Raw genomic sequence first — 27,500 nt, forward strand, 5'->3', positions numbered from 1 at the left:
TCCACAAATAAAACACACGGACACCGCAGAGGATCCACAAATAAAACAGACGGACACCGCAGAGGATCCACAAATAAAACAGACGGACACCGCAGAGGATCCACAAATAAAACACACGGACACCGCAGAGGATCCACAAATAAAACACACGGACACCGCAGAGGATCCACAAATAAAACAGACGGACACCGCAGAGGATCCACAAATAAAACAGACGGACACCGCAGAGGATCCACAAATAAAACAGACGGACACCGCAGAGGATCCACAAATAAAACACACGGACACCGCAGAGGATCCACAAATAAAACAGACGGACACCGCAGAGGATCCACAAATAAAACACACGGACACCGCAGAGGATCCACAAATAAAACACACGGACACCGCAGAGGATCCACAAATAAAACAGACGGACACCGCAGAGGATCCACAAATAAAACACACGGACACCGCAGAGGATCCACAAATAAAACAGACGGACACCGCAGAGGATCCACAAATAAAACAGACGGACACCGCAGAGGATCCACAAATAAAACACACGGTACACCAGAAGAAACACTCTGATGGCCACTGTTTTATCTCTCTTTCCCTTCATTCCTCCAGACCTCCACTCTTTCATCCCTCCATCTCATCATGAAATGTTTTTTTGGTTCTAAAATCAGCCCAGCTCCTTCCTTTTCATTTCAAAACGAATTACAAAATGTCAGGTGACAGTCTGTGTGTGTGTGTGTGTGTGTGTTAGTGGTGAGTGGGTCAGCTGTTTGTTCACCCACACCCGCCCGCAATTGATAATAACCTATCCACAACCGCCTGACTATATGTGGTAAAGTGAAAATCTGAGGCCCGCACCCGTCCCTAGCCCGCTGTAGAGACGGGAGAATGATTTCCTGACAGGTGCTGCAGGCTTTTCTTTGGCTTGATCTAGAAGTTTCTGTTTATAATTTCCTACATTTTGGTCGGCTATTTGTTAAGCAACTTGTCTATAATTAGATACACGCAGCTTCTCTTCTGGCATTAGACTGTATGTTGCCCCAGAAGACTAAACAAACCTTGTTCACCAGAATAATGTCATAAATCGATTTGAATGCAGGCTTCAATCTAGATGACAGCGGCCATTTTGTCTTTGTCATCTCTGCCTCATTCGCGGAGCAAAGACGCTTAGGGAACGGGAGAGAAAATGAAATAACTCAACAACGACTAAACTGGAAATACTTCCTGTGCAAAATGTCCAAAAGCATCGGTCTGACCGGTTGTAGGGAAATAGAAACCTGTGAAACCGACTCAACATGTTTCTGTTAAGATTTCAGTTCGGCTTGGATGCATATTTTATGTGGTTGAAATACGATCAGCTTTTATGATGCTGATAGCACCTCTACAGACTGTATCTAAACTGTGCATTCAAATTCTCTCAAGATGCTGAAAGAAATCAATCATATTTCTCCACTCCTGTTCCCGAGTCAAAATGTAGTCTATATTTGGTGTACTATTTTACTGCAAGAAATGCATAGTTCTGCAGGGGTTAGTATTTAGGCTATGTGAGAGGTTATAGACCTACAGTCAGTGTCCTGATTTCCATTTAACCCATCTGAACAGTAGGCTGCAGTTCCCTTGACGTGCCATAGGCCCATTTGAAGTCCCTATCTTGTGACTGTTGAATTTGTATGGCGCCGCACAATATCACACATAACATAGCCGGGCACTGCTATCGTCCTATTTTACCATTTCACCAAAACTTTCACCAAACATCTTGAACTCTCCATTTCACAGCTTTTCTCTTACTGAATTAAACTCCGACATTGTCCTTTTTTGTCCCAGTGGATCGACGTGAACTTTTTCTGCCCGTTCCCAAAAGCGTTTGACGATTGGCTGTAGGCTATTTGACGTGCGTACAGTTAGGCCCTAAAGCTTAGGCTTATGCGCGAATGCCAGACAACCTAAAATCATGAAAGAATAACCTCAATGTAGCCTATAGATATAAATTACACACGAACGACACATTTATTTAAAAAAAATTTAAGGTATTGTTTTCTCTTTAGTCAACCCGCTCGCCGCCCACCCGCCCTTCATCCACACAATATGTAATGACCCTAAGCCCACCCGCCCTTCATCCACACAATATTTAATGAGCCTAAGCCCACCCGCCCTTCATCCACACAATATTTAATGAGCCTAAGCCCACCCGCCCTTCATCCACACAATATTTAATGACCCTAAGCCCACCCGCCCCGCGGATATAACCGATTCAACCCGCGCATCACTACACCACAGACCTCTGGTCCGTCTGTGCGGAAGGTCTCGTAGACCCGGGACATGATGGCTACGATGTCCTGGTGTGCTGAGTGGAGCCGCTGGAGCTGGGCTTGCTGGTGGGCCTGCTGGTCCCCCTCAAACTCCAGGTCCCTGTACACTGTCTTCCCATCCACACGCACAAGCAGCAGCTCACTGATCAGACCACACTGACGGGAGATGGCCAGGTTGGCTGCCTTGTACTCATCCACGATGAGCTGGATCTGATAGGGAGGGGAGAGGAGGTTAGGTGGATGATGGTTCATTTGGAGGAGAGGAGAGGAGAGGAGAGGAGAGGAGAGGAGAGGAGAGGAGAGGAGAGGAGAGGAGAGGAAAGGAGAGGAGAGGAGAGGAGGAATAGAACCAACTGGGGAAAGTTGGATGAATACAGAACCCATGGTACTTTCCCAGCAGTGTCCCTTTCCAACCCCCCTTCACGTCTAGGATCAAAGCAGGCGAGCGTATTACATAGGAACCACGCTCCACCATCTCCACCAACACGAACTCTTCTGGTTTGAATTACCAGAGACAGGTCTTATCATCACAGCATCGGGCTGTGGCCAAACAGAATAGAACATACATCCAACATTTTCCTTTTCAATTTGTGGAAGAGAGAAGAGGAGGGGAGCTGCGGAGATGACTGGCTCTCTCATATTGCCTCGGCAGCCGGACCTAATTCAGACGGAGAGCAAATCCGTCTCTCACTCAGAATTTCAGATCCTAGCGACGATCTCCGGATTTGACGGCTTTCATGGGGATAAGGCCTGCCGCGCAGAATAATCCTCTGAGAGAGAGAGAAGAGGAGTCGGGGGGGGGTTAGAGAGGGAGCGGGGTGGAGGGATAGAGAGGGAAATAGGGATGGGGGGCTGTTCTGAGTCAGTTCAGATCTCTCTTCCTCTCGCTCCCTCTCCTCTCTCACACCCTCTCTCCCCATCTACCTACCTACCACACGGAAGACAGCGCTCACCGAGTTTTTGACTTTGGGCTCGACAGATCTTGACATTGGCTCGACACAAACCTGATCTTAAACCCCTTGAGAGAGAGGGGAGACAGGGAAGAGGGGCGTGGCGCGGTGGCATGAATCCTTGCCAACGAGTGTTAGTGTTCATTACGCATGCTGCTGCTGCTCAACCTGTCTTGAACACTGAGCCCCACTACTGTCTCTCTGGAAGCCAAGGCACTCATTATTATACTGTAGCACTGTAGCATCGTACAGTAGCTTAGCACCGTAGCATCCAATACATTGTTGGCAATGCATTCATTATCATTCATTATCAAGCATTAGCATCCAATACAATGCAACTCCATAACGTTGGCAAAGCATTCATTATACTACAGCTAGTATTTCAGCATTACACCCCTCACCTAGCCTGGTCCCAGGTCTGTATGTGCTGTCTTGACAACTCCTATGGCCATTGCTGTTGGCAAGACACCACAAACTGATCTGAAACCAGGCTATTCACTGCAACTCTCCTGCGTCCTGTATCTTTTACTATACAATTACCCATGAATCATACAACCATACCCCTGTTTCATAATGCAGCCTTATATGGCATTGGAATGGAATAAAAATGAAATGCAGGAGGGTTATGTGTATTTATACTCTATCACCCCTCTCCACCTTCCCGTCTATCCCTCACTCCCTCTTCTCCCTCTGGAGATCATTTGATCCCGGTGGTTGAGGAGAATAGAAGCCCTCTGCGTCTATCACTCGCACACACACGCACGCACACACACACACACGCACGCACACACACACACACACACACACACACACACACACACACACACACACACACACACACACACACACACACACACACACACACACACACACACACACACACAAAACACATACAGTCCATCACACACAGCCCTCTGTGCATTGGTTCCAACAGTAATGCCTCATAACACTCCATGCATCATGGCTTAAATTGAACTGCGGCCAGCCTGGCGGGGTGTTTTTGTGTCAGTGTCTGCTGTTTTCAGCTAGCGGCTGAATTCTGCTGAATTTGTTTCCCAGATTCAGATGTTTATTGGTCTAGAAAATGCTGACCGCAGAAGGAAGACGACGGGATACAGTCTGTGCCCTGTGTGTGTGTGCGTGATGAAGGTGGTTTGTAAAAGCAGGGAGCCAAATGAACCCACATCCTGTTGCTGTACTGTCTCTACAGGGCTTACGGCTTCACATCTAAAACCCTGGGCCCAGGAGAACAGCACAGTAGTGTTCTTCTAGCCCAATGGCTACCAGCCCTGGTCCTAGGAGAACAGCACAGTAGTGTTCTTCTAGCCCAATGGCTACCAGCCCTGGTCCCAGGAGAACAGCACAGTAGTGTTCTTCTAGCCCAATGGCTACCAGCCCTGGTCCTAGGAGAACAGCACAGTAGTGTTCTTCTAGCCCAATGGCTACCAGCCCTGGTCCCAGGAGAACAGCACAGTAGTGTTCTTCTAGCCCAATGGCTACCAGCCCTGGTCCCAGGAGAACAGCACAGTAGTGTTCTTCTAGCCCAATGGCTACCAGCCCTGGTCCCAGGAGAACAGCACAGTAGTGTTATTCTAGCCCAATGGCTACCAGCCCTGGTCCCAGGAGAACAGCACAGTAGTGTTCTTCTAGCCCAATGGCTACCAGCCCTGGTCCTAGGAGAACAGCACAGTAGTGTTCTTCTAGCCCAATGGCTACCAGCCCTGGTCCCAGGAGAACAGCACAGTAGTGTTCTTCTAGCCCAATGGCTACCAGCCCTGGTCCCAGGAGAACAGCACATTAGTGTTCTTCTAGCCCAATGGCTACCAGCCCTGGTCCCAGGAGAACAGCACAGTAGTGTTCTTCTAGCCCAATGGCTACCAGCCCTGGTCCCAGGAGAACAGCACAGTAGTGTTCTTCTAGCCCAATGGCTACCAGCCCTGGTCCTAGGAGAACAGCACAGTAGTGTTCTTCTAGCCCAATGGCTACCAGCCCTGGTCCCAGGAGAACAGCACAAGTGTTTTCTTCTAGCCCAATGGCTACCAGCCCTGTTCCTAGGAGAACAGCACAGTAGTGTTCTTCTAGCCCAATTGGCTACCAGCCCTGGTCCTAGAGAGCATCAGAGTACGCAGGTTCTTGTTCCCGCCAAAACAGGACAAAGCTTGATTCAACTAGCCCATAAAAGCTTAGAATGGATCAGCTGACAGCAAAACGTCTCTATCGATCTCAAGGTTGGTGACCAAGACTTTACACCCTTTCTGTGATCTATGAGTCGGTGTGTATTTTATCATGGTGTGTCCTGACCTTGCTGGCGTGCAGCCTGCAGTCTTTGATGAAGAAGCTGGACGCTCCTTTAGAGGACCAGAGGAGCTTGGAGAGACCTGGCTGGATCTTCTTGTCCAGGAAACGGATTCGCTCCCGGAACAAACCCAGCTCTTCAGCAGACAGCGACGCGATGATCCTGACACACACACACACACATAAAGTATAGACACACACGGGACACACACACGGACCAAACATTAGTGTTTATATAAACATGATAATATTGGTTGTATTTTCTTCAATTCATTTCCTGAACTGTATTGTTTAACAGAAATAGTCTGGGTCACTAAATACTGTATTACAGTAGGATGTCCAATCAAAAAAGTAGATTTTGACCAATGGGTAAAATATAGTTAACTGTGTAGATACTGGTCGAAAATCTGTAAAAAAAACAACTAGGCTGGATGCTATGTCAACTAGGCTGGATGCTGTGTCAGCTAGGCTGGATGCTGTGTCAACTAGGCTGGATGCTGTGTCAGCTATGCTGGATGCTGTGTCAACTAGGCTGGATGCTGTGTCAGCTAGGCTGGATGCTGTGTCAACTAGGCTGGATGCTGTGTCAGCTAGGCTGGATGCTGTGTCAACTAGGCTGGATGCTGTGTCAGCTAGGCTGGATGCTGTGTCAACTAGGCTGGATGCTGTGTCAACTAGGCTGGATGCTGTGTCAGCTATGCTGGATGCTGTGTCAACTAGGCTGGATGCTGTGTCAGCTAGGCTGGATGCTGTGTCAACTAGGCTGGATGCTGTGTCAACTAGGCTGGATGCTGTGTCAGCTAGGCTGGATGCTGTGTCAACTAGGCTGGATGCTGTGTCAGCTAGGCTGGATGCTGTGTCAACTAGGCTGGATGCTGTGTCAACTAGGCTGGATGCTGTGTCAACTAGGCTGGATGCTGTGTCAACTAGGCTGGATGCTGTGTCAACTAGGCTGGATGCTGTGTCAACTAGGCTGGATGCTGTGTCAGCTAGGCTGGATGCTGTGTCAACTAGGCTGGATGCTGTGTCAACTAGGCTGGATGCTGTGTCAACTAGGCTGGATGCTGTGTCAACTAGGCTGGATGCTGTGTCAACTAGGCTGGATGCTGTGTCAGCTAGGCTGGATGCTGTGTCAACTAGGCTGGATGCTGTGTCAGCTGGGCTGGATTTTCGACCAGTATCTACCTGACAGGCTCACCATTGAACCTGTCATCTTTCTTCTGGAATCCGGAGGACATAAAACCATATTGAGGTAAGACTGATATCGATTTTGAGACATGACATGTAGTATTTTCATATTTTAGTGTACGCTTTTCATATTGATGTGAAATTCCTGTTCTTTTCGAAGACTTCTCACAAAAACAAGCGGTGTCTATTAGCAGAAGTATTAGATGACCAAATCCGACTATTCAGATATAATGTTAATGATATGGTAGTGAAAGACCCCAACATGAACAATCATATTTGTCTTGGTGAAATTAATTTTATAACATAATGAAGTGAAATTTCATCACCAAAGCTTGTTTGGGCAGAGTGGATGGACACCCTAATTACAGAGAAATATATAAACACTAACACACAGTTTGTCGATGCAGTATGCACACACTTGACCTACGGCTAGGCCTCTTCTCACAGTAAGTTGTGAGCATTATGCTATGCATTGCCTGCCACGTGCTAATTCACATCCACTCTGAGTGTACTTCAATCTGAAGTGTTTCACCGTGTGTGTGTTCAGTTTCAAGCAGTGTTGGGTGTGCTGAACTTTACAGGGTCCCAGGCACCATGTATACAGAGGCTTAAAGTCCAATATACCTCATACTGAACAAGGATGTGAGAGACTTAAGTACAGTGTGTGTGTGTGTGTGTGTGTGTGTGTGTGTGTGTGTGTGTGTGTGTGTGTGTGAGCGTGCGTAACGGTTTTCTTCCGTCGAAGGAGAGGAGGACCAAAATGCAGCGTAGTAACGTGAACACTACACAAATACAAAATAACAACCGTGGCAAAACCCGAAACAGTCCTATCTGGTGCAGAGAACACAAAGACAGGAAACAACCACCCACAAACCCCAACACAAAACAGGCTACCTAAATATGGTTCCCAATCAGAGACAATGACTAACACCTGCCTCTGATTGAGAACCATATCAGGCCATACATAGAAACGGACAAACTAGACACAAAACATAGAATGCCCACCCAGCTCACGTCTTGACCAACACTAAAACAAGGAAAACACAAAAGAACTATGGCCAGACCGTGACAGCGCGTGTATGCATGTGTGTGTTCGTACCTGTCTGCGTACATCTATGTGTGTGCGTGCCTGCGTGTATCTCCGCGCATGTGTGTGTGTGTATGTATCTACGTGCATGTGTGTGTGTGTGTATCTACGTGCACGTGTGTGTGCACTTGCTCGTGTGTGTCTACGTGCATATATGTGTGTGTATCTACGTGCACGTGTGTGCGCTTGCGCGTGTGTGTGTCTACGTGCATGTGTGTGTCTACGTGCATATGTGTGTGAGTATGTATCTAAGTGCATGTGTGTGTGCGCTTGCGAGTGTGTCTACGTGCATGTGTGTGTGTGTGTGTGTGTCTACGTGCATGTGTGTGTGTGTGTGTGTGTGTCTGTACCGGTTGTAGTCTCGTACCACCAGCAGCACACTCTCCCTCATGCTGCGGAGCTCCTCTCTCCTCTGGTAGACGTCAGAGACGTAGTGGGGGATCTCGAACAGCAGACGCTCCCAGTAGTGGATCTCATTGAACATCTTCAGCATGTTCCTACACACAACCAAGGACAGGGAGTGTTCACAGTCTGGCAGAGGACGGATGCTGCGGCATCATGCCAGAGGTCTGATACAGAAGGTGTTTGTGTCGGGGGGAGTGAGAGACCCCGGTGTGCGTCTTTATGTCAGTAGGGTGCGTGAGCCTGAGAATATCCGCGTGTGCTGTAACGTGTCCTCTAACCGCCTGTCTGCGTTGGCGAAAACTCTCCTAACATAATCAGTCTCCTCCATCTTCCAAGTGTGTGTGTGTGTGTGTGTGTGTGTGTGTGTGTGTGTGTGTGTCCTCCGGTATGAACCCACTTGTCGAAGTTGATGTCCAGCATGCCCTGTTTCTCCTTGCAGCGCATCATGAGTGGCTGGTTCAGCCTCTTGAGACTCTGTCGGTCCAGAGACTGACTCCACTCAGAGAAGACCCTCCGGACCAACTCATCCAGGGTCTGGACCAGCTGGCTGTACGCTAGACGCACCTCCTCTCCACTGCCGATGTGGGGCAGGAAGTGGGCACACTGTACCACCTACCACACACAGGGTCATTCAACAAGAGTTTAAAAAAAGGAGCAACGGGGAAATACAGACGAGCTAAGAAAGGCAGACAGCAACTTGTATCAAAAACCGACCTCAGACCTGACCTGACCCGGACCTGATCATATAACCCCTGTCTCCCCTATACAGTACTTTGGCCTGCTATAACCCCTGTCTCCACTATACAGGACTTTGGCCTGCTATAACCCCTGTCTCCACTATACAGTACTTTGGCCTGCTATAACCCCTGTCTCCCATATACAGGACTTTGGCCTGCTATAACCTCTGTCTCCCATATACAGTACTTTGGCCTGCTATAACCCCTGTCTCCACTATACAGGACTTTGGCCTGCTATAACCCCTGTCTCCACTATACAGTACTTTGGCCTGCTATAACCCCTGTCTCCCATATACAGGACTTTGGCCTGCTATAACCCCTGTCTCCACTATACAGTACTTTGGCCTGCTATAACCCCTGTCTCCCATATACAGGACTTTGGCCTGCTATAACCCCTGTCTCCACTATACAGGACTTTGGCCTGCTATAACCCCTGTCTCCCATATACAGGACTTTGGCCTGCTATAACCCCTGTCTCCACTATACAGTACTTTGGCCTGCTATAACCCCTGTCTACACTATACAGTACTTTGGCCTGCTATAACCCCTGTCTCCACTATACAGTACTTTGGCCTGCTATAACCCCTGTCTCCACTATACAGGACTTTGGCCTGCTATAACCCCTGTCTCCACTACACAGTACTTTGGCCTGCTATAACCCCTGTCTCCACTATACAGTACTTTGGCCTGCTATAACCCCTGTCTCCACTATATAGTACTTTGGCCTGCTATAACCCCTGTCTCCACTATACAGTACTTTGGCCTGCTATAACCCCTGTCTCCACTATACAGGACTTTGGCCTGCTATAACCCCTGTCTCCACTATACAGTACTTTGGCCTGCTATAACCCTTGTCTCCCATATACAGTACTTTGGCCTGCTATAACCTCTGTCTCCCATATACAGTACTTTGGCCTGCTATAACGCCTGTCTCCCCTATACAGGACTTTGGCCTGCTATAACCCCTGTCTCCACTATACAGTACTTTGGCCTGCTATAACCCCTGTCTCCACTATACAGTACTTTGGCCTGCTATAACCCCTGTCTTCACTATACAGTACTTTGGCCTGCTATAACCCCTGTCTCCACTATACAGTACTTTGGCCTGCTATAACCCCTGTCTCCACTATACAGGACTTTGGCCTGCTATAACCCCTGTCTCCACTATACAGTACTTTGGCCTGCTATAACCCCATGTCTCCACTATACAGTACTTTGGCCTGCTATAACCCCTGTCTCCACTATACAGTACTTTGGCCTGCTATAACCCCTGTCTCCACTATACAGTACTTTGGCCTGCTATAACCCCTGTCTTCACTATACAGGACTTTGGCCTGCTATAACCCCTGTCTCCACTATACAGTACTTTGGCCTGCTATAACCCCTGTCTCCACTATACAGTACTTTGGCCTGCTATAACCCCTGTCTCCACTATACAGTACTTTGGCCTGCTATAACCCCATGTCTCCACTATACAGTACTTTGGCCTGCTATAACCCCTGTCTCCACTATACAGTACTTTGGCCTGCTATAACCCCTGTCTCCACTATACAGTACTTTGGCCTGCTATAACCCCTGTCTCTACTATACAGTACTTTGGCCTGCTATAACCCCTGTCTTCACTATACAGGACTTTGACCTGCTATAACCCCTGTCTCCACTATACAGTACTTTGGCCTGCTATAACCCCTGTCTCCACTATACAGTACTTTGGCCTGCTATAACCCCTGTCTCCACTATATAGTACTTTGGCCTGCTATAACCCCTGTCTCCCCTATACAGTACTTTGGCCTGCTATAACCCCTGTCTCCCCTTTACAGTACCTCTTCTCTGTGGGTTTACCGACACAGTAGGCGTCCTTCCAATGTAACCTCACTCTCATTGAATGTGACACCTTTCCCCTCCAAAAGGCCTAAAGCTAGGTTTGACCTATGGCCTCAAAGTTCAAATGAAGTTGAATAAAACAAATATCTTAATGATCACCCCTTCTCAATGACGGTGTAGACTGTAACCATGTGTAGCCTCTGGCCCTACCCCTTCTCTCACCTCCATGGGTCTCTCTATGCGTCGCCGCAGGGCTCTAGCCCAGTGGGCCTGTCCAGCGTGGAGGGGCATGTGGGCAGGGGTGTGGAACACCTTTTTACTCAACTCCTTGTTGACCAGGTTGAGTTCCTTATTAAAAAGACCATAGACATCTACCGTCTTCCTGTCTATGGTCCTCTTGATGGCCTGGAGAGAGAGGGGGAGGGAGGGGGGAGAGAGAGAGCAAGAGAGGGAGGGAGAGAGAGAGAGAGAGAGAGAGGGAGAGAGAGAGAGAGAGAGAGAGCAAGAGAGGGAGGAGGAGGGAGGGGGGAGAGAGAGAGAGCAAGAGAGGGAAGGGGAGGGAGAGGGAGAGAGAGAGAGAGAGAGACAGAGACAGAGTGCATTTACTCGACAGTGTTTATCTCTGTTATGAAATGGCTCCCAGATAGTACATAAAGTAGTTTGAGCGTGAGAAAGTCCTTTACCACTCATGCACACACACACCCTAAGCTTTAAAAAGCACCAGAGGATGAATAATCTACAGAGGCCTTGCTATTGTTGAAAAATGCTATTCCCCAAGTATTAGAGTGATAGAATGGCCCGATGCTGCATGGTCCATTTAGGAGAAAGAAATAGACGTCTGTGCTGGCCAGCCGTATCGTAACAAAAAGATGTAGTCATATAAAGTGCCAATGGTTTTACAGTGTGGTTAATGAAAGGAGTGTTGTGTGTGTGGAAGTAAATTGGCATATGAATGCAGGTGTGTGTGTGTGTGTGTGTGTGTGTGTGTGTGTGTGTGTGTGTGTGTGTGTCGTGTACCTCGCGGGCAGACAGGTGCTGGAAGACGTCTAGCAGCTGAACGCCCTCCTCCACGGTGTTGACCGTCTCAAACGCCGTGCTGATCAGGTTCTGCATCATCACCTCCAGGTCCTTCACTCCCGCACGGAACCTACCAAAATGCACACACACGAGCACACACACATTAAAACATGTACAGACACACATGATTGATGATTGGGTGAAATGGTGACCCACACAACACATGGATCAAACCGTTTCTCACACATGTAAGCGAAAACTCTCTCTCACACACACCCCGACACACACACCCACACCACAGGGTGTAGGCTAGTATTGATTGGACCAATAGTAATGTGCTGAGTGGCTATGAAACAGCTGCCCCTGACACAAGCCCAGCTGTCTTGGCAACAACATTATGACCCCACGACCTCCAGCGACCCCCATCCATCATCCACATCAAACACACACCAGCCCCCTGGCCAGCCCCTGTTCCCAACACCCCCGCTACCCTGGCGCAGGGGTATGGAGGGGTGGATAGTCCCCTGAGGATCCACACACACACTCCCTCACCTCCTCCTCCTCCCCCCCACCTCCCCCTTCTCTAATCATGTTATTCAGATGAGGAGTCCAATAGGCTGCTGTCACCGGAACTCTGAATGACAAAAAGGGGCGTTGCTGTACAACCCTGTATAGGCCCGGCCCATAGGGGCCTCTTCGCTCATAGATAGGCTTGTGTCCCAAATGGCACCCTATCCCCTATATAGTGCACCACATTTGAGCTTTGTGTCAAAAAAGTAGTGCACCCTATGTAGGGCATAGGGCGTCATTTGGGACGTATCGTAGTCACCGCAGCCCGGGTCATTAATCTAAAAGACAGTCAGACACATACTAACGATGTATTAATGCTGTGTCAGAGAGGTGTTGGTGGGTACTGTCCCGGGTCTGGACAGCATTGATCCAACTCCTACACCATCAAGTTTGGAATTAGTGTGTGGAAAACAGACACAGCTATTAGTGTATAGGCCAGAGTTTCCTTTAGGAAAATGGATAATTGACTATTACTAACTTATTTATTCACATTATAAGAACAGCAATTCGCACAAGGCAGTAGGTTGTGTGCGAATGTTCATTCCATAATGCAATTATCGGGAAAACACTGTTGTCATGCTAGCGGTTTCATGTGACCAAGATGAAAATATCCGGTAGAAATTTAGAAAGAGGGGAGATCTAAAGATGCAACAACTAGCATGGGTTGTTAGGGGAGATCTAAAGATGCAACAACTAGCATGGGTTGTTAGGGGAGATCTAAAGATGCAACAACTAGCATGGGTTGTTAGGGGAGATCTAAAGATGCAACAACTAGCATGGGTTGTTAGGGGAGATCTAAAGATGCAACAACTAGCATGGGTTGTTAGGGGAGATCTAAAGATGCAACAACTAGAATGGGTTGCTAATATGACTAGGATTATGCCTTTGGCTGCTGGACAATGAAAGAAACCAATAGAACATGACAGAAATAGGCTACTGGTTTAATTGGCATATGGAAGTCTTTATCAAATAAATTGCCTCCAAAAATATGGTGGGATTTTGGCTAGGCTACTTTGAAGCAAGGTAAAAACATGCCTCATAATATGTGCTAAAATGTTCAGGTTTCAAACAATTAAGTTACATGTTCTCAAAATGCATACTGCATTTGCAGTAAACAGGGATCCTAGTAGATCGAAACAGTATATAAACAGACATATGCAGTATGTCTACGTATCTTCTAGTGACAGACGCTGCTATAACACTTAACAGTGCAACCATTTTGGTCCCATATGCTCCTAAATAACCCAGATAATAATTGTTGTAATTATTACTTTGCTTTTCCGCAGCCTCTGAGTGCCATAGATAATTCACAGAGTGCAGATTCGTGACCGTTGCACCATTACTGCAGAGAAAATGTCTTGTTTCTAGCCCAAACGTTCAAATGTTAGGACCCACATTACATTTTACATTTATAAACCATCTCGCGAGCCGCTATCCTTGTTCAGTCATGTTACAGCATTTGCTTACAACCAGGTAACCACAGATGATACTGGTAGAAAAAACAAGCTATATTTTAATCGTTAATTTTTTTTACTTCTGGTGCTCCTAACCCCTGTATTTTGTAATTGCTGGCAATTCTGATCATTAATACCTTGAATATTTCCTGAGGAGCACATGTGCTTCTTGTAAAAAATGTCAGCATAGAGCATTGATAGGGTCCTATTCATTGTAGACATTTTTTAATTTGCATTTAGGATAGTCCGTTTTCTTCAGTTTGGTGCCAAATGAACACGACCCAGTATTCAGACAGACAGGTCAGCAGTATGACGTCAATCCACTCCAGGCAGACATGCCTGTTGTAGTCATCATGCCAGGACGGACGGACAGACAGATGTCCAGACAGACAGACAAAGGTACTTCTTGTAGCCGTCTTGCCAGGTGTTCTGACAGACAGACGGACGGACAGACGGTACCTGTTGTAGTCGTCGTGCCAGGTGTTCTGACAGACAGACGGACGGACAGGAGGGACGGACAGACAGATGTCCAGACAGACAGACGGTACCAGTTGTAGTCGTCTTGCCAGGTGTTCTGACAGACGGACGGACAGACGGTACCTGTTGTAGTCGTCGTGCCAGGAGGTGTTCTGACAGACAGACGGACGGACAGACGGTACCTGTTGTAGTCGTCGTGCCAGGAGGTGTTCTGACAGACAGACGGACGGACAGACGGTACCTGTTGTAGTCGTCGTGCCAGGAGGTGTTCTGACAGACAGACGGACGGACAGACGGTACCTGTTGTAGTCGTCGTGCCAGGTGGTGTTCTGACAAACGGACAGACGAGACGGACGGACAGACGGTACCTGTTGTAGTCGTCTTGCCAGGTGTTCTGACAGACGGACGGACAGACGGTACCTGTTGTAGTCGTCGTGCCAGGAGGTGTTCTGACAAACGGTACCTGTTGTAGTCGTCGTGCCAGAACAGACAGACGGACAGACGGTACCTGTTGTAGTCTTCGTGCCAGGAGGTGTTCTGACAGACAGACAGATGGTACCTGTTGCAGTCGTCGTGCCAGGAGGTGTTCTGACAGACGGTACCTGTTGTAGTCGTCGTGCCAGGAGGTGTTCTGACAGACAGACAGATGGTACCTGTTGTAGTCGTCGTGCAAGGAGGTGTTCTGACAGACGGTACATGTTGTAGTCGTCGTGCCAGGTGTTCTGACAGACAGACAGACGGTACCTGTTGTAGTCGTCGTGCCAGGAGGTGTTCTGACAGACAGACAGATGGTACCTGTTGCAGTCGTCGTGCCAGGAGGTGTTCTGACAGACGGACAGACGGTACCTGTTGTAGTCGTCGTGCCAGGAGGTGTTCTGACAGACAGACAGATGGTACCTGTTGCAGTCGTCGTGCCAGGAGGTGTTCTGACAGACGGTACCTGTTGTAGTCTTCGTGCCAGGAGGTGTTCTGACAGACAGACAGATGGTACCTGTTGCAGTCGTCGTGCCAGGAGGTGTTCTGACAGACGGTACCTGTTGTAGTCGTCGTGCCAGGAGGTGTTCTGACAGACAGACAGATGGTACCTGTTGCAGTCTTCGTGCCAGGAGGTGTTCTGACAGACAGACAGATGGTACCTCTTGCAGTCGTCGTGCCAGGAGGTGTTCTGACAGACAGACAGACAGACAGTACCTGTTGTAGTCTTCGTGCCAGGAGGTGTTCTGACAGAAAGACAGATGGTACCTGTTGCAGTCGCCGTGCCAGGAGGTGTTCTGACAGACGGTACCTGTTGTAGTCTTCGTGCCAGGAGGTGTTCTGACAGACAGACAGACAGATGGTACCTGTTGCAGTCGTCATGCCAGGAGGTGTTCTGACAGACGGTACCTGTTGTAGTCTTCGTGCCAGGAGGTGTTCTGACAGACGGTACCTGTTGTAGTCGTCGTGCCAGGAAGTGTTCTGACAGACGGTACCTGTTGTAGTCGTCGTGCCAGGAGGTGTTCTGACAGACGGTACCTGTTGTAGTCGTCGTGCCAGGAGGTGTTCTGACAGACAGACAGACGGTACCTGTTGTAGTCGTCGTGCCAGGAGGTGTTCTGACAGACAGTACCTGTTGTAGTCGTCGTGCCAGGAGGTGTTCTTTACATCCAGGATGCCCTTGCGGACGTGTTGGAGGATCAGCAGGCTGCGTCCAAACGTGGACTCCATCTCCAGCAGGCTGCGGGTCACCTCCGCCCCCTGACGTCCGGCGAAGCAGGGCAGGGGTATCTGCTCGCCCTCCTCCCGCCTGGCAAACTGCTGCTGGCAGTCACACACCTGGGAGGGGAGAGGGTCAGAGGCCGGCGGAGACAGATCACACACGCACCCGCGTTGGGACACACAAACATGCACGTACACACATGCGAGCACACGCACATGGATCAGCAGAGTGACAGCACAGTGTGACAGTATCAGCATAGGGAGGGAGGGAGGGAGGGAGGGAGGGAGGGAGGGAGGGAGCAGTGCAGTAACACAGTCAGTGTGACAGGGACATGGTAGGAGAAGGACAAATAGAGGAGCGTGATGGTGATGGTGAGACAAAATACAGTGCAACACAGAAAAAGGTATATTCAAGAGTGTGAGACACAAATGGGGAAGTGATTGTGGAGAATTCAGAAGAGGTGAGATGAAGTTGATGGCAGTGTGTGAATATTTACATTTATTTGAACCTTGCCACGTTGTGTGTGTGTGTTCATTAGTGGTTTCTTTTGTGTGTGAGTGTATGTGTTGTTATGACCATGGAGCTCTGACGCATGATTCATGTGTGTGTGTGTGTGTGTGTGTGTGTGTGTGTGTGTGTGTGTGTGTGTGTGTGTGTGTGTGTGCGCGTGGGTACCTGGGTGGTGGGCGTGTGTGAGTGTGTGTGCGTACCTGGGTGGTGTGTGTGTGTGTGTGTGTGTGTGTGTGTGTGTGTGTGTGTGTGTGTGAGAGAGAGAGAGACCTCACCTCCAGCAGGTCTTTGCACCTCTGTATAAAGGCATCGACCAATGCAAAGATGCTGGTCTGGTCCAGGACCCAGCCTTTAGAAGAGTACCTAGAAAGAGAGAGAAAGAGGGAGAGGGAGAGAGAGAGAGAAAGAGAAGGAGACAGAGAGAGAGCGAGTGGGGGAGAGGGGGAGTGAAACAAAAGGAAAGAAATAGTGAGAGAAAGCCACAGAAAGTTAAGCGGCCTTTCAATCTTTCAACCAGTCCACAAGCTTCACTCACGGCCTCTCTCTCCATCTCCACAGCCGACAGAGAATGAAATAAACAAAAGCAATAGAAACAGTGAACTCCGATCCATAGGGGTAAGGGATAAGGCCAGAAATGATCTGTCATTGGCATAATTTCACTCTTCCAAACTTCTGTATGGCAGTGGGGTTGGAAGTGGGATTGCTTTTCACACTTCATTCTTCTCCTGATGGAAAGGTCATCTCTAGCGCAGCTTTTGAAACACAAACATTTAGGGTTTCTGTTATGGAAGGAAAATGGGACCCGGTTCAGGGGGGCGGAGGCCGAGGGAAGCGACTGGGGGGAGTAGAAGTTGCAGAGAGCTACACACTAGAGGTCAACCGATTAATCGGCATGGCCGATGGCCAGGTTCTCATGACAATCGGTAATCGGCATTTTTGGACGCCGATTATGGCCGATTACATTGCAATCCACGAGGAGACTGCGTGGCAGGCTGACTACCTGTTACGCGAGTGCAGCAAGGAGCCAAGGTCTTATAAAAAACAATCAATTTTAACATAATCACTAGTTAACTACACAAGGTTGATGATATTACTAGTTTAACTAGCTTGTCCTGCGTTGCATATAATCCATGCGATGCCTGTTAATTTATCATCGAATCACAGCCTACTTCGCCAAAATGGCGATGATTTAACACATTCGCGAACAAATCACAATCATTGCACCAATTTACCTAACCATAAACATCAATGCCTTTCTTAAAATCAATACACAAGTATATTTTTTAAACCTGCATATTTAATTAAAAGCAATTCATATTAGCAGGCAATATTAACTAGGTAAATTGTGTCACTTCTCTTGCGTTCATTGCAAGCAGAGTCAGAGTATATGCAACAGTTTGGGCCGCCTGGCTCGTTGCGAACTGTGTGAAGACCAATTCTTCCTAACAAAGACCGTAATTAATTTGCCAGAATTTTACATAATTATGACATAACATTGAAGGTTGTGCAATGTATCAGCAATATTTAGACTTAGGGATGCCACACGTTCGATTAAATAGGGAACGGTTCCGTATTTCACTGAAAGAATTAACGTTTTGTTTTCGATATGATAGTTTGTGGATTTGACCATATTAATGACCTAAGGCAAATTTTTCTGTGTGTTTATTATATTATAATTAACTATATGATTTGATATTTGATAGAGCAGTCTGACTGAGTGGTGGTAGGCAGCAGCAGGCTCGTAAGCATTCATTCAAACAGCACTTTCCTGCGTTTGCCAGCAGCTCTTCGTACTGCTTGAAGCACAGCGCTGTTTATGACTTCAAGCCTATCAACTCCGGAGATTAGGCTGGCAATACTAAAGTGCCTATAAGAACATCCAATAGTCAAAGGTATATGAAATACAAATGGTATAGAGAGAAATAGTCCTATAATTCCTATAATAACTGCAACCTAAAACTTCTTACCTGGGAATATTGAAGACTCATGTTAAAAGGAACCAACAGCTTTCATATGTTCTCATGTTCAGAGCAAGGAACTTAAACGTTAGCTTTTTTACATGGCACATATTGCACTTTTACTTTCTTCTCCAACACTGTGTTTTTGCATTATTTAAACCAAATTGAACATGTTTCATTATTTATGGGGAGGCAGGTAGCTTAGTGGTTAGCATGTTGGACTAGTAAACGAAAGGTTGGGAGATCAAATCCCTGAGCTGACAAGGTAAAAATGAGTCGTTCTACTCCTGAACAAGGCAGTTAACCCACTGTTCCTAGGCCGTCATTGAAAATAAGAATTTGTTCTTAACTGACTTGCGTAGATAAATAAATACAAAATTGATTTTATTTATGTATTATATTAAGTTCAAATAAAAGTGTTCATTCAGTATTGATGTAATTGTCATTATTACAAATATATATATAAAAATCGTCTTTTTAATCAGTATCGTCTTTTTTTGGTCCTCCAATAATCGGTATCGGTGTTGAAAAATCCGAATTGGTCGACCTCTACTACACACACACACACACACGGTGTGATGAAGAGTGCGACACTCACACACACACACGTTCCAGCTATGAAGGATGGGGAGAGCTTAGAGTGAGATATAGACACAAGGCTGGCTAGTAGGAGGTTTGAGATGTTCAGAACAGAACAGGGAACGACTGGAGCCGAGGTGGGTGGGTGGGGGTGGGGTTGTTGAACATCTGTGAGTCTCTCTCGCTCTCTCTATGTAACTGCAGATGAAAGAAAGTTGTTTGAAGTTTATACGGCTTTATTCCTACAAAGACTCAGATGAAACGCTAGCTGATGTGGTTTGTGTAGCACTGCATTCATCATCTCAATGATACCTTTAGCGCCTGGACGGCCTGGCCTCTCGCTGGTTCCCTCGTTCAGGAGGATATTAACTTCAGCAGCCAAGAAATACTACAGCCACTGGAACCCTCGATGGTCCTCTTTTAGGAACTCAAGGCTGCGATTCACACTGTTCAATTTTACATGCTGGATTCTTCTTATCTATTTAAAGACTGCATGAGAGGGAGCTCTGTTTCTGTATGTGGATTCATTTTGTTTATTTCTTTTATTTAACCTTTATTTAACTAGGCAAGTCAGTTAAGAACAAATTCTTATTTACAATGACGGCCTTGGAACAGTGGGTTAACTGCCTTGTTCAGGGGCAGAACGACAGATTTTCACCTTGTCAGCTCGGGGATTCGATCTAGCAACCTTTTGGTTACTGGCCCAACACTCTGAGAGTTGCAAAGAATTTGAAAAGGACCCCCCCCCCCCCCGTTCATTTGTTGTTGTTTTTTGTTACTGTGTTGTTGAGGTATGTAGTTGTTTCTAGATGTCACCCTGTTATTTGTTTCAAGCTCTGATTATTGGTGTATGACACTCTGGGGGTTTTCTGGCTTGTTCTGTGTACATGTTCTTTACTGACGTTCCGCTGACTGAATTGATGTCATTTTTGTCTGATTGATGTCATGTGTCTATTTGTCTGACACGGATGTGTTGATGGTGCTGTCTTGGTCCAGGTCTCTCTTGATTAACTTTGTTAAATAAAATTGGATGCTAAGGTTAATGTTGTTCTGATGAAAAGGACAACTTGTAACTAGTGTGTGTGTGTGTGTGTGTGTGTGTGTGTGTGTGTGTGTGTGTGTGTGTGTGTGTGTGTGTGTGTGTGTGTGTGTGAGTGCTATGCTGTAAATCAGGGTAATTTGATCAACTTAACTAACCCTCTGGGATGAATAACGAATAAAAAAAGTTTGGGCGTCTTGATAAGCGTAAATCCCTCCAATTTTCAGCCTAATTAACTGAGAGAGAGCAGAGGACAAAAGTGTGTGTGTGTGTGTGGTAATAGAGAGATCCTACTGACCGTCTGTCTGTCTGTCTGTCTGTCTGTCTGTCTGTCTGTCTGTCTGTCTGTCTGTCTGTCTGTCGAAAGGATCCAATAAGAGGAGAGAAGATCTACTGTTCTGTAGCGCTGTAGCTTTGTAGCGGACCAACCACTGTGTGTGATGTAAGACAGTTGTAGGGCCCTAACAAAATCTGTAAAGAACGCCACGAGGATTTTAACTTAGTAGGAAATCAACTAAATCTATTGGACTTATTAGAAAATGCATTAATTTGCCAAAGTGAATCGTAAGACATTAACAAAATGCATCAGTGACTCATATTGTCATGCAACTTCCTGAAATAGCACAGGAATGCCCCTGTCTGTGTGTACTGTGTGTGTGCGGTTCGTACACCTTGTGTAGCCGTTAGCGACAATGCTAATGATGACCTTCGTCTGGTTGAGATGGAAAGACTTTCCCAAAAAACCCAAATAAGTTCTCAATGAAATGTTAACTAGAAAGTAGCCGACACCTACCTGGAAAAATGATATAATTTCATCATTTGCATCAATCAATCCGGTGTCCATTTGTTTTGCAGACTATCACATGAGCACTACAGCAACACCGCTTAACCAAACAACTGTCTCTTCCTGGTGCACACTTGCATTAAAGCGTAACTACACTGCAGGGCTTGACATTCAGATAGATTTACCAGTGGCACAACGGGCCAGCACCAAGTGAAAACGAATGGCCCGAATGAGAAAATGACTGGCCTGGGCCACGATCACAGGAAAGCAAGTTATGGAGGATTTCAATTGTGGGTGATTTCATGTATCATTTGCAACACCTCAAAATCTACATTTCTTACAATTTTTCCTAGACCTCAAAAATGCTCTCCTGATGTGGTTTAAACATCACTTACACATCCATTTTTTTTGTTTTTCTATTAAGTGAGATGTTGAGAGCGAAAACCTGAAAAAAAAAATGGGGCAAAAACGGAATCAGGCATTTTTATGGGGGGGATTTTATACTACCTTAAAAGTTGTTATGCTCACAGGCTGTGTGACACACACACACACACACACAAACACACACACACACACACAGTGAGGTGAATGTCAGTCAGTGATCCACATAAATGGCACATTACCCAGATTATCTGTGTGTTTATTCCGTTTGATGCGACACAATGGCTAGGTTCACGACCGAGCTTCTGAACAATAATACCACGGCCCTCTACAGGCTCAAAGAAAAGCTAGCTACTAGCTAGTCACCTTACCCCCAGCTGTGTACCGCGATAAGCCTGGAGGGTGAGACGGAATAGAAGGTAACACACACACACACACAAACAGAACAAAGATGATTCACCTGTGTTTAAAATAGATATTAGCTTAGCCTCAGAGACACAACCTTATCATCTCAACACCACCTGAACCACAACAACAACAACCGGGTGGAGACAGTGTGAAAACTAATAGAAACATTGCAGAGAAGTGCTAGGAGCCTAGGACAGGCATCCTCCAGGCAAAAGCACAGACAGTACTATACAACTACAAGAAGGGCCTGAAAAAAAAACTCTTTTTTTTTTTGTGATCGCAGGGCTCCAGATTGCGACCCTTTACTCGTATCTTGCAACCCTTTGGCTTGGCTGTGCAAGCAAAAAAATGTATAGTTCGCATTGGTGCGAGCTGCTCATTTTACATTTACACGTTCCAACGGCTGGGCCTAATATAGAGTATAAGAGGTCATCATCGAGCTGACAAGGTCAAAAATCTGTCATTCTGTCCCTGAACAAGGCCGTTTTAACCCATTGTTCCTAGGCTGTCATTGAAAATAAGAATTTGTTCTTAACTGACTTGCCTAGTTAAATTAAGTTTTGTAGTGATTCCTATGTTGTTAATGTAAAGACTATTTGTTGGCCCGTGGTGTTTAATGAGAAGCAACCAGGTGCTCCACTTGACACATGTATTCAATTGCTAATCCCAGTTACAAATAATCATGCACCCATTTAGGAGAATTACATTAGAAACGGTTAAATCCCCACACCACCCGATGTTACAGGAAGGTCATAAAGATCATCAGGGACAACAACCACCCGAGCCACTGTCTGTTCACCCCGCTATCAAGAAGGCGAGGTCAGTACAGGTGCATTAAAAGCTGGGACCGAGAGACTGAAAAACAGCTTCTATCTCCAGGCCATCAGACTGTTAAACAGCCACCACTAACATTGAGTGGCTGCTGCCAACACACTGACTCAACTCCAGCCACTTTAATAATGGGAATTGATGGGAAATGATGTAAAATATATCACTAGCCACTTTAAACAATGCTACCTAATATAATGTTTACATACCCTACATTATTCATCTCATATGTATACGTATATACTGTACTCTATATCATCTACTGCATCCTTATGTAATACATGTATCACTAGCCACTTTAACTATGCCACTTTGTTTACATACTCATCTCATATGTATATACTGTACTCGATACCATCTACTGTATCTTGCCTATGCCGCTCTGTACCATCACTCATTCATATATCTTTATGTACATATTCTTTATCCCCTTACACTTGTGTGTATAAGACAGTAGTTTTGGAATTGTTAGTTAGATTACTTGTTGGTTATTACTGCATTGTCGGAACTAGAAGCACTAGCATTTCGCTACACTCGCATTAACATCTGCTAACCATGTGTATGTGACAAATAAAACTTGATTTGATTTGAGATTGAGATTGAGGAGGAATTGAAAAATTGTATGGTTGAGAGGGATGAGGCAAAATAATTGGTAAATAAGTCTAACTGCACAACCGATTGGCAAACGTACTGCAAATTGAGAAATCATTTGACTAAACGGAATAAAAGAAGAAGAAACTACACTATGAAACAAAGCATGATTGTAAAAAAGCTTTGGAGTACCTTAAATGAAATTTGGGGTAAAAAAGGCATACAACGCTCCATCATTCATTGAATCAGATGTCTCATTCATCACAAAACCCACTGATATTGCCAACTACTTTAATTATTTTTTTCATTGGCAAGATTAGCAAACTTAAGCACGACATGCCAGCAACAAACGCTGACACTACACATCCAAGAATATCTGACCAGATTATGAAAGACAAGCAATTTTGAATTCCGTGAAGTGAGTGTGGATGAGGTGAAAAAATTATTGTTGTCTATCAACAATGACAAGCCACCGGGGTCTGACAACTTGGATGGAAAATTACTGAGGATAATAGCAGACGATATTGCCACTCCTATTTGCCATATCTTCAATTTAAGCATACTATAAACTGTGTGCCCTCAGGCCTGGAGGGAAGCAAAAGTATTTCCCCTACCTAAGAATGGTAAAGTCCCTTTTACTAGCTCAAATAGCTGATCAATCAACCTGTTACCAATCCTTAATAAGCTTTTGGAAAAATTTGTGTTTGACCAGATACAATGCTATTTTACAGTAAACAAACAGACTTTAAGCATGCTTATAGGGAAGGACATTCAACAGGCACAGCACATACACAAATGACTGATGATTGGCTGAAAAAAATAATGCTAAAAAGATTGTGCGGGCTGTTATTTTCAGTGAGTCTTCTGACATTATCGATCATAGTCTGCTGCTGGAGAAAAAAACGTGTTATGTGTTATGGCTTTACACCCCCTGCTATATTGTGGTTAAAGAGTTACCTGTCTAACAGAACACAAAGGGTGTTCTTTAATGGGAGCCTATCCAACATCCAGGTAGAATCAGGAATTCCTCCGGGCAGCTGTCTAGGCCCCTAACATTTTCAGTCTTTACTAACGACATGCCTTGAGTAAAGCCAGTGTGTCTATGTATGCGGATGACTCAACACTATATACAGTGGAGCAAAAAAGTATTTAGTCAGCCACCAATTGTGCAAGTTCTCCCACTTAAAAAGATGAGAGAGGCCTGTCATTTATTTTAGGTACACTTCAACTATGACAGACAAAATGAGGGGAAAAATCCAGAAAATCACATTGTAGGATTTTTAATGAATTTATTTGCAAATTATGGTGGAAAATAAGTATTTGGTCAATAACAAAAGTTTATCTCAATACTTTGTCATTGCCAACAAAGGGTATAAAACAGAGGTCAAACGTTTTCTGTAAGTCTTCACAAGGTTTGCACACACTGTTGCTGGTATTTTTTTTCTCCTCTAAAGCAGTGATGTTTTGGGGCTGTTGCCGGGCAACACGGACTTTCAACTCCCTACAAAGATTTTCTATGGGGTTGAGATCTGGAGACTGGCTAGGCCACTCCAGGACCTTGAAATGCTTCTTACGAAGCCACTCCTTCGTTGCCCGGGCAGTGTGTTTGGGATCATTGTCATGCTGAAAGACCCAGCCACGTTTCATCTTCAATGCCCTTGCTGATGGAAGGAGGTTTTCACTCAAAATCTCACGATACATGGCCCCATTCATTGTTTCCTTTACACGGATCAGTCGTCCTGGTCCCTTTGCAGAAAAACAGCCCCAAAGCATGATGTTTCCACCCCCATGCTTCACAGTAGGTATGGTGTTCTTTGGATGCAACTCCGCATTCTTTGTCCTCCAAACACGACGAGTTGAGTTTTTACCAAAAAGTTATATTTTGGTTTCATCTGACCATATGACATTCTCCAAATCTTCTTCTGGATCATCCAAATGCTCTCTAGCAAACTTCAGACGGGCCTGGACATGTACTGGTTTAAGCAGGGGGACACATCTGGCACTGCAGGATTTGAGTCCCTGGCGGCGTAGTGTGTTACTGATGGTAGGCTTTGTTACTTTGGTCCCAGCTCTCTGCAGGTCATTCACTAGGTCCCCCCATGTGGTTCTGGGATTTTTGCTCACCATTCTTGTGATCATTTCGAAATCAAATCAAATCAAATATATTTGTCACATACACATGGTTAGCAGATGTTAATTCGAGTGTAGCGAAATGCTTGTGCTTTTAGTTCCGACAATGCATTAATAACCAACAAGTAATCTAACTAACAATTCCAAAACTACTGTCTTATACACAGTGTAAGGGGATAAAGAATATGTACATAAAGATATATGAATGAGTGATGGTACAGAGCAGCATAGGCAAGATACAGTAGATGGTATCGAGTACACTATATACATATGAGATGAGTATGTAAACAAAGTGGCATAGTTAAAGTGGCTAGTGATACATGTATTACATAAGGATGCAGTAGATGATATAGAGTACAGTATATACGTATGCATATGAGATGAATAATGTAGGGTATGTAAACATTATATTAGGTAGCATTGTTTAAAGTGGCTAGTGATATATTTACATAATTTCCCATCAATTCCCATGATTAAAGTGGCTGGAGTTGAGTCAGTGTCAGTGTGTTGGCAGCAGCCACTCAATGTTAGCGGTGGCTGTTTAACATTCTGATGGCCTTGAGATAGAAGCTGTTTTTCAGTCTCTCGGTCCCAGCTTTGATGCACCTGTACTGACCTCGCCTTCTGGATGATAGCGGGGTGAACAGGCAGTGGCTCGGGTGGTTGTTGTCCTTGATGATCTTTATGGCCTTCCTGTAACATCGGGTGGTGTAGGTGTCCTGGAGGGCAGGTAGTTTGCCCCCGGTGATGCGTTGTGCAGACCTCACTACCCTCTGGAGAGCCTTACGGTTGTGGGCGGAGCAGTTGCCGTACCAGGCGGTGATACAGCCCGCCAGGATGCTCTCGATTGTACATCTGTAGAAGTTTGTGAGTGCTTTTGGTGACAAGCCGAATTTCTTCAGCCTCCTGAGGTTGAAGAGGGACTGCTGCGCCTTCTTCACGATGCTGTCTGTGTGAGTGGACCAATTCAGTTTGTCTGTGATGTGTATGCCGAGGAACTTAAAACTTGCTACCCTCTCCACTACTGTTCCATCGATGTGGATAGGGGGGTGTTCCCTCTGCTGTTTCCTGAAGTCCACAATCATCTCCTTAGTTTTGTTGACGTTGAGTGTGAGGTTATTTTCCTGACACCACACTCCGAGGGCCCTCACCTCCTCCCTGTATGCCGTCTCGTCGTTGTTGGTAATCAAGCCTACCACTGTTGTGTCGTCCGCAAACTTGATGATTGAGTTGGAGGCGTGCGTGGCCACACAGTCGTGGGTGAACAGGGAATACAGGAGAGGGCTCAGAACGCACCCTTGTGGGGCCCCAGTGTTGAGGATCAGCGGGGTGGAGATGTTGTTGGTACTATGGTGTTGAATGCCGAGCTGTAGTCGATGAACAGCATTCTCACATAGGTATTCCTCTTGTCCAGATGGGTTAGGGCAGTGTGCAGTGTGGTTGAGATTGCATCGTCTGTGGACCTATTTGGGCGGTAAGCAAATTGGAGTGGGTCTAGGGTGTCAGGTAGGGTGGAGGTGATATGGTCCTTGACTAGTCTCTCAAAGCACTTCATGATGACGGAAGTGAGTGCTACGGGGCGGTAGTCGTTTAGCTCAGTTACCTTAGCTTTCTTGGGAACAGGAACAATGGTGGCCCTCTTGAAGCATGTGGGAACAGCAGACTGGTATAGGGATTGATTGAATATGTCCGTAAACACACCGGCCAGCTGGTCTGCGCATGCTCTGAGGGCGCGGCTGGGGATGCCGTCTGGGCCTGCAGCCTTGCGAGGGTTAACACGTTTAAATGTTTTACTCACCTCGGCTGCAGTGAAGGAGAGTCCGCATGTTTTCGTTGCAGGCCGTGTCAGTGGCACTGTATTGTCCTCAAAGTGATTTAGTCTGCCAGGGAGCAAGACATGCTGGTCCGTGACTGGGCTGGTTTTCTTCTTGTAGTCCGTGATTGACTGTAGACCCTGCCACATACCTCTTGTTTTTTTGACCCCACGGGGTGAGATCTTGCGTGGAGCCCCAGATCGAGGGAGATTATCAGTGGTCTTGTATGTCTTCCATTTCCTAATAATTGCTCCCACAGTTGATTTCTTCAAACCAAGCTGCTTACCTATTGCAGATTCAGTCGTCCCAGCCTGGTGCAGGTCTACAATTTTGTTTCTGGTGTCCTTTGACAGCTCTTTGGTCTTGGCCATAGTGGAGTTTGGAGTGTGACTGTTTGAGGTTGTGGACAGGTGTCTTTTATACTGATAACAAGTTCAAACATTTTTTTTTCTCATTTTGTCTGTCATAGTTG

The 27,500-nt window shown here is 46.2% G+C and overlaps 1 protein-coding gene across 1 annotated transcript in view; it reads right to left on the reverse strand.

Annotated features, from left to right (window-relative positions):
* Positions 1–27,500, reverse strand: part of dnah2 (dynein, axonemal, heavy chain 2) — a 229,307-nt gene that overhangs the window by 172,752 nt on the left and 29,055 nt on the right. Inside the window, exons 8-15 of the mRNA XM_065021857.1 lie at positions 16,792–16,879; positions 15,917–16,122; positions 11,810–11,939; positions 11,015–11,197; positions 8,629–8,843; positions 8,177–8,323; positions 5,558–5,714; positions 2,277–2,516 (exon numbers count right to left, since the gene is read on the reverse strand). Coding sequence (XP_064877929.1) covers positions 2,277–2,516; positions 5,558–5,714; positions 8,177–8,323; positions 8,629–8,843; positions 11,015–11,197; positions 11,810–11,939; positions 15,917–16,122; positions 16,792–16,879 — 1,366 coding nt within the window. The remainder of the gene's footprint in view (positions 1–2,276; positions 2,517–5,557; positions 5,715–8,176; positions 8,324–8,628; positions 8,844–11,014; positions 11,198–11,809; positions 11,940–15,916; positions 16,123–16,791; positions 16,880–27,500) is intronic.

This window comes from Oncorhynchus nerka, linkage group LG8 (assembly GCF_034236695.1).
Source record: "Oncorhynchus nerka isolate Pitt River linkage group LG8, Oner_Uvic_2.0, whole genome shotgun sequence".
Taxonomy (NCBI): domain Eukaryota; kingdom Metazoa; phylum Chordata; class Actinopteri; order Salmoniformes; family Salmonidae; genus Oncorhynchus; species Oncorhynchus nerka.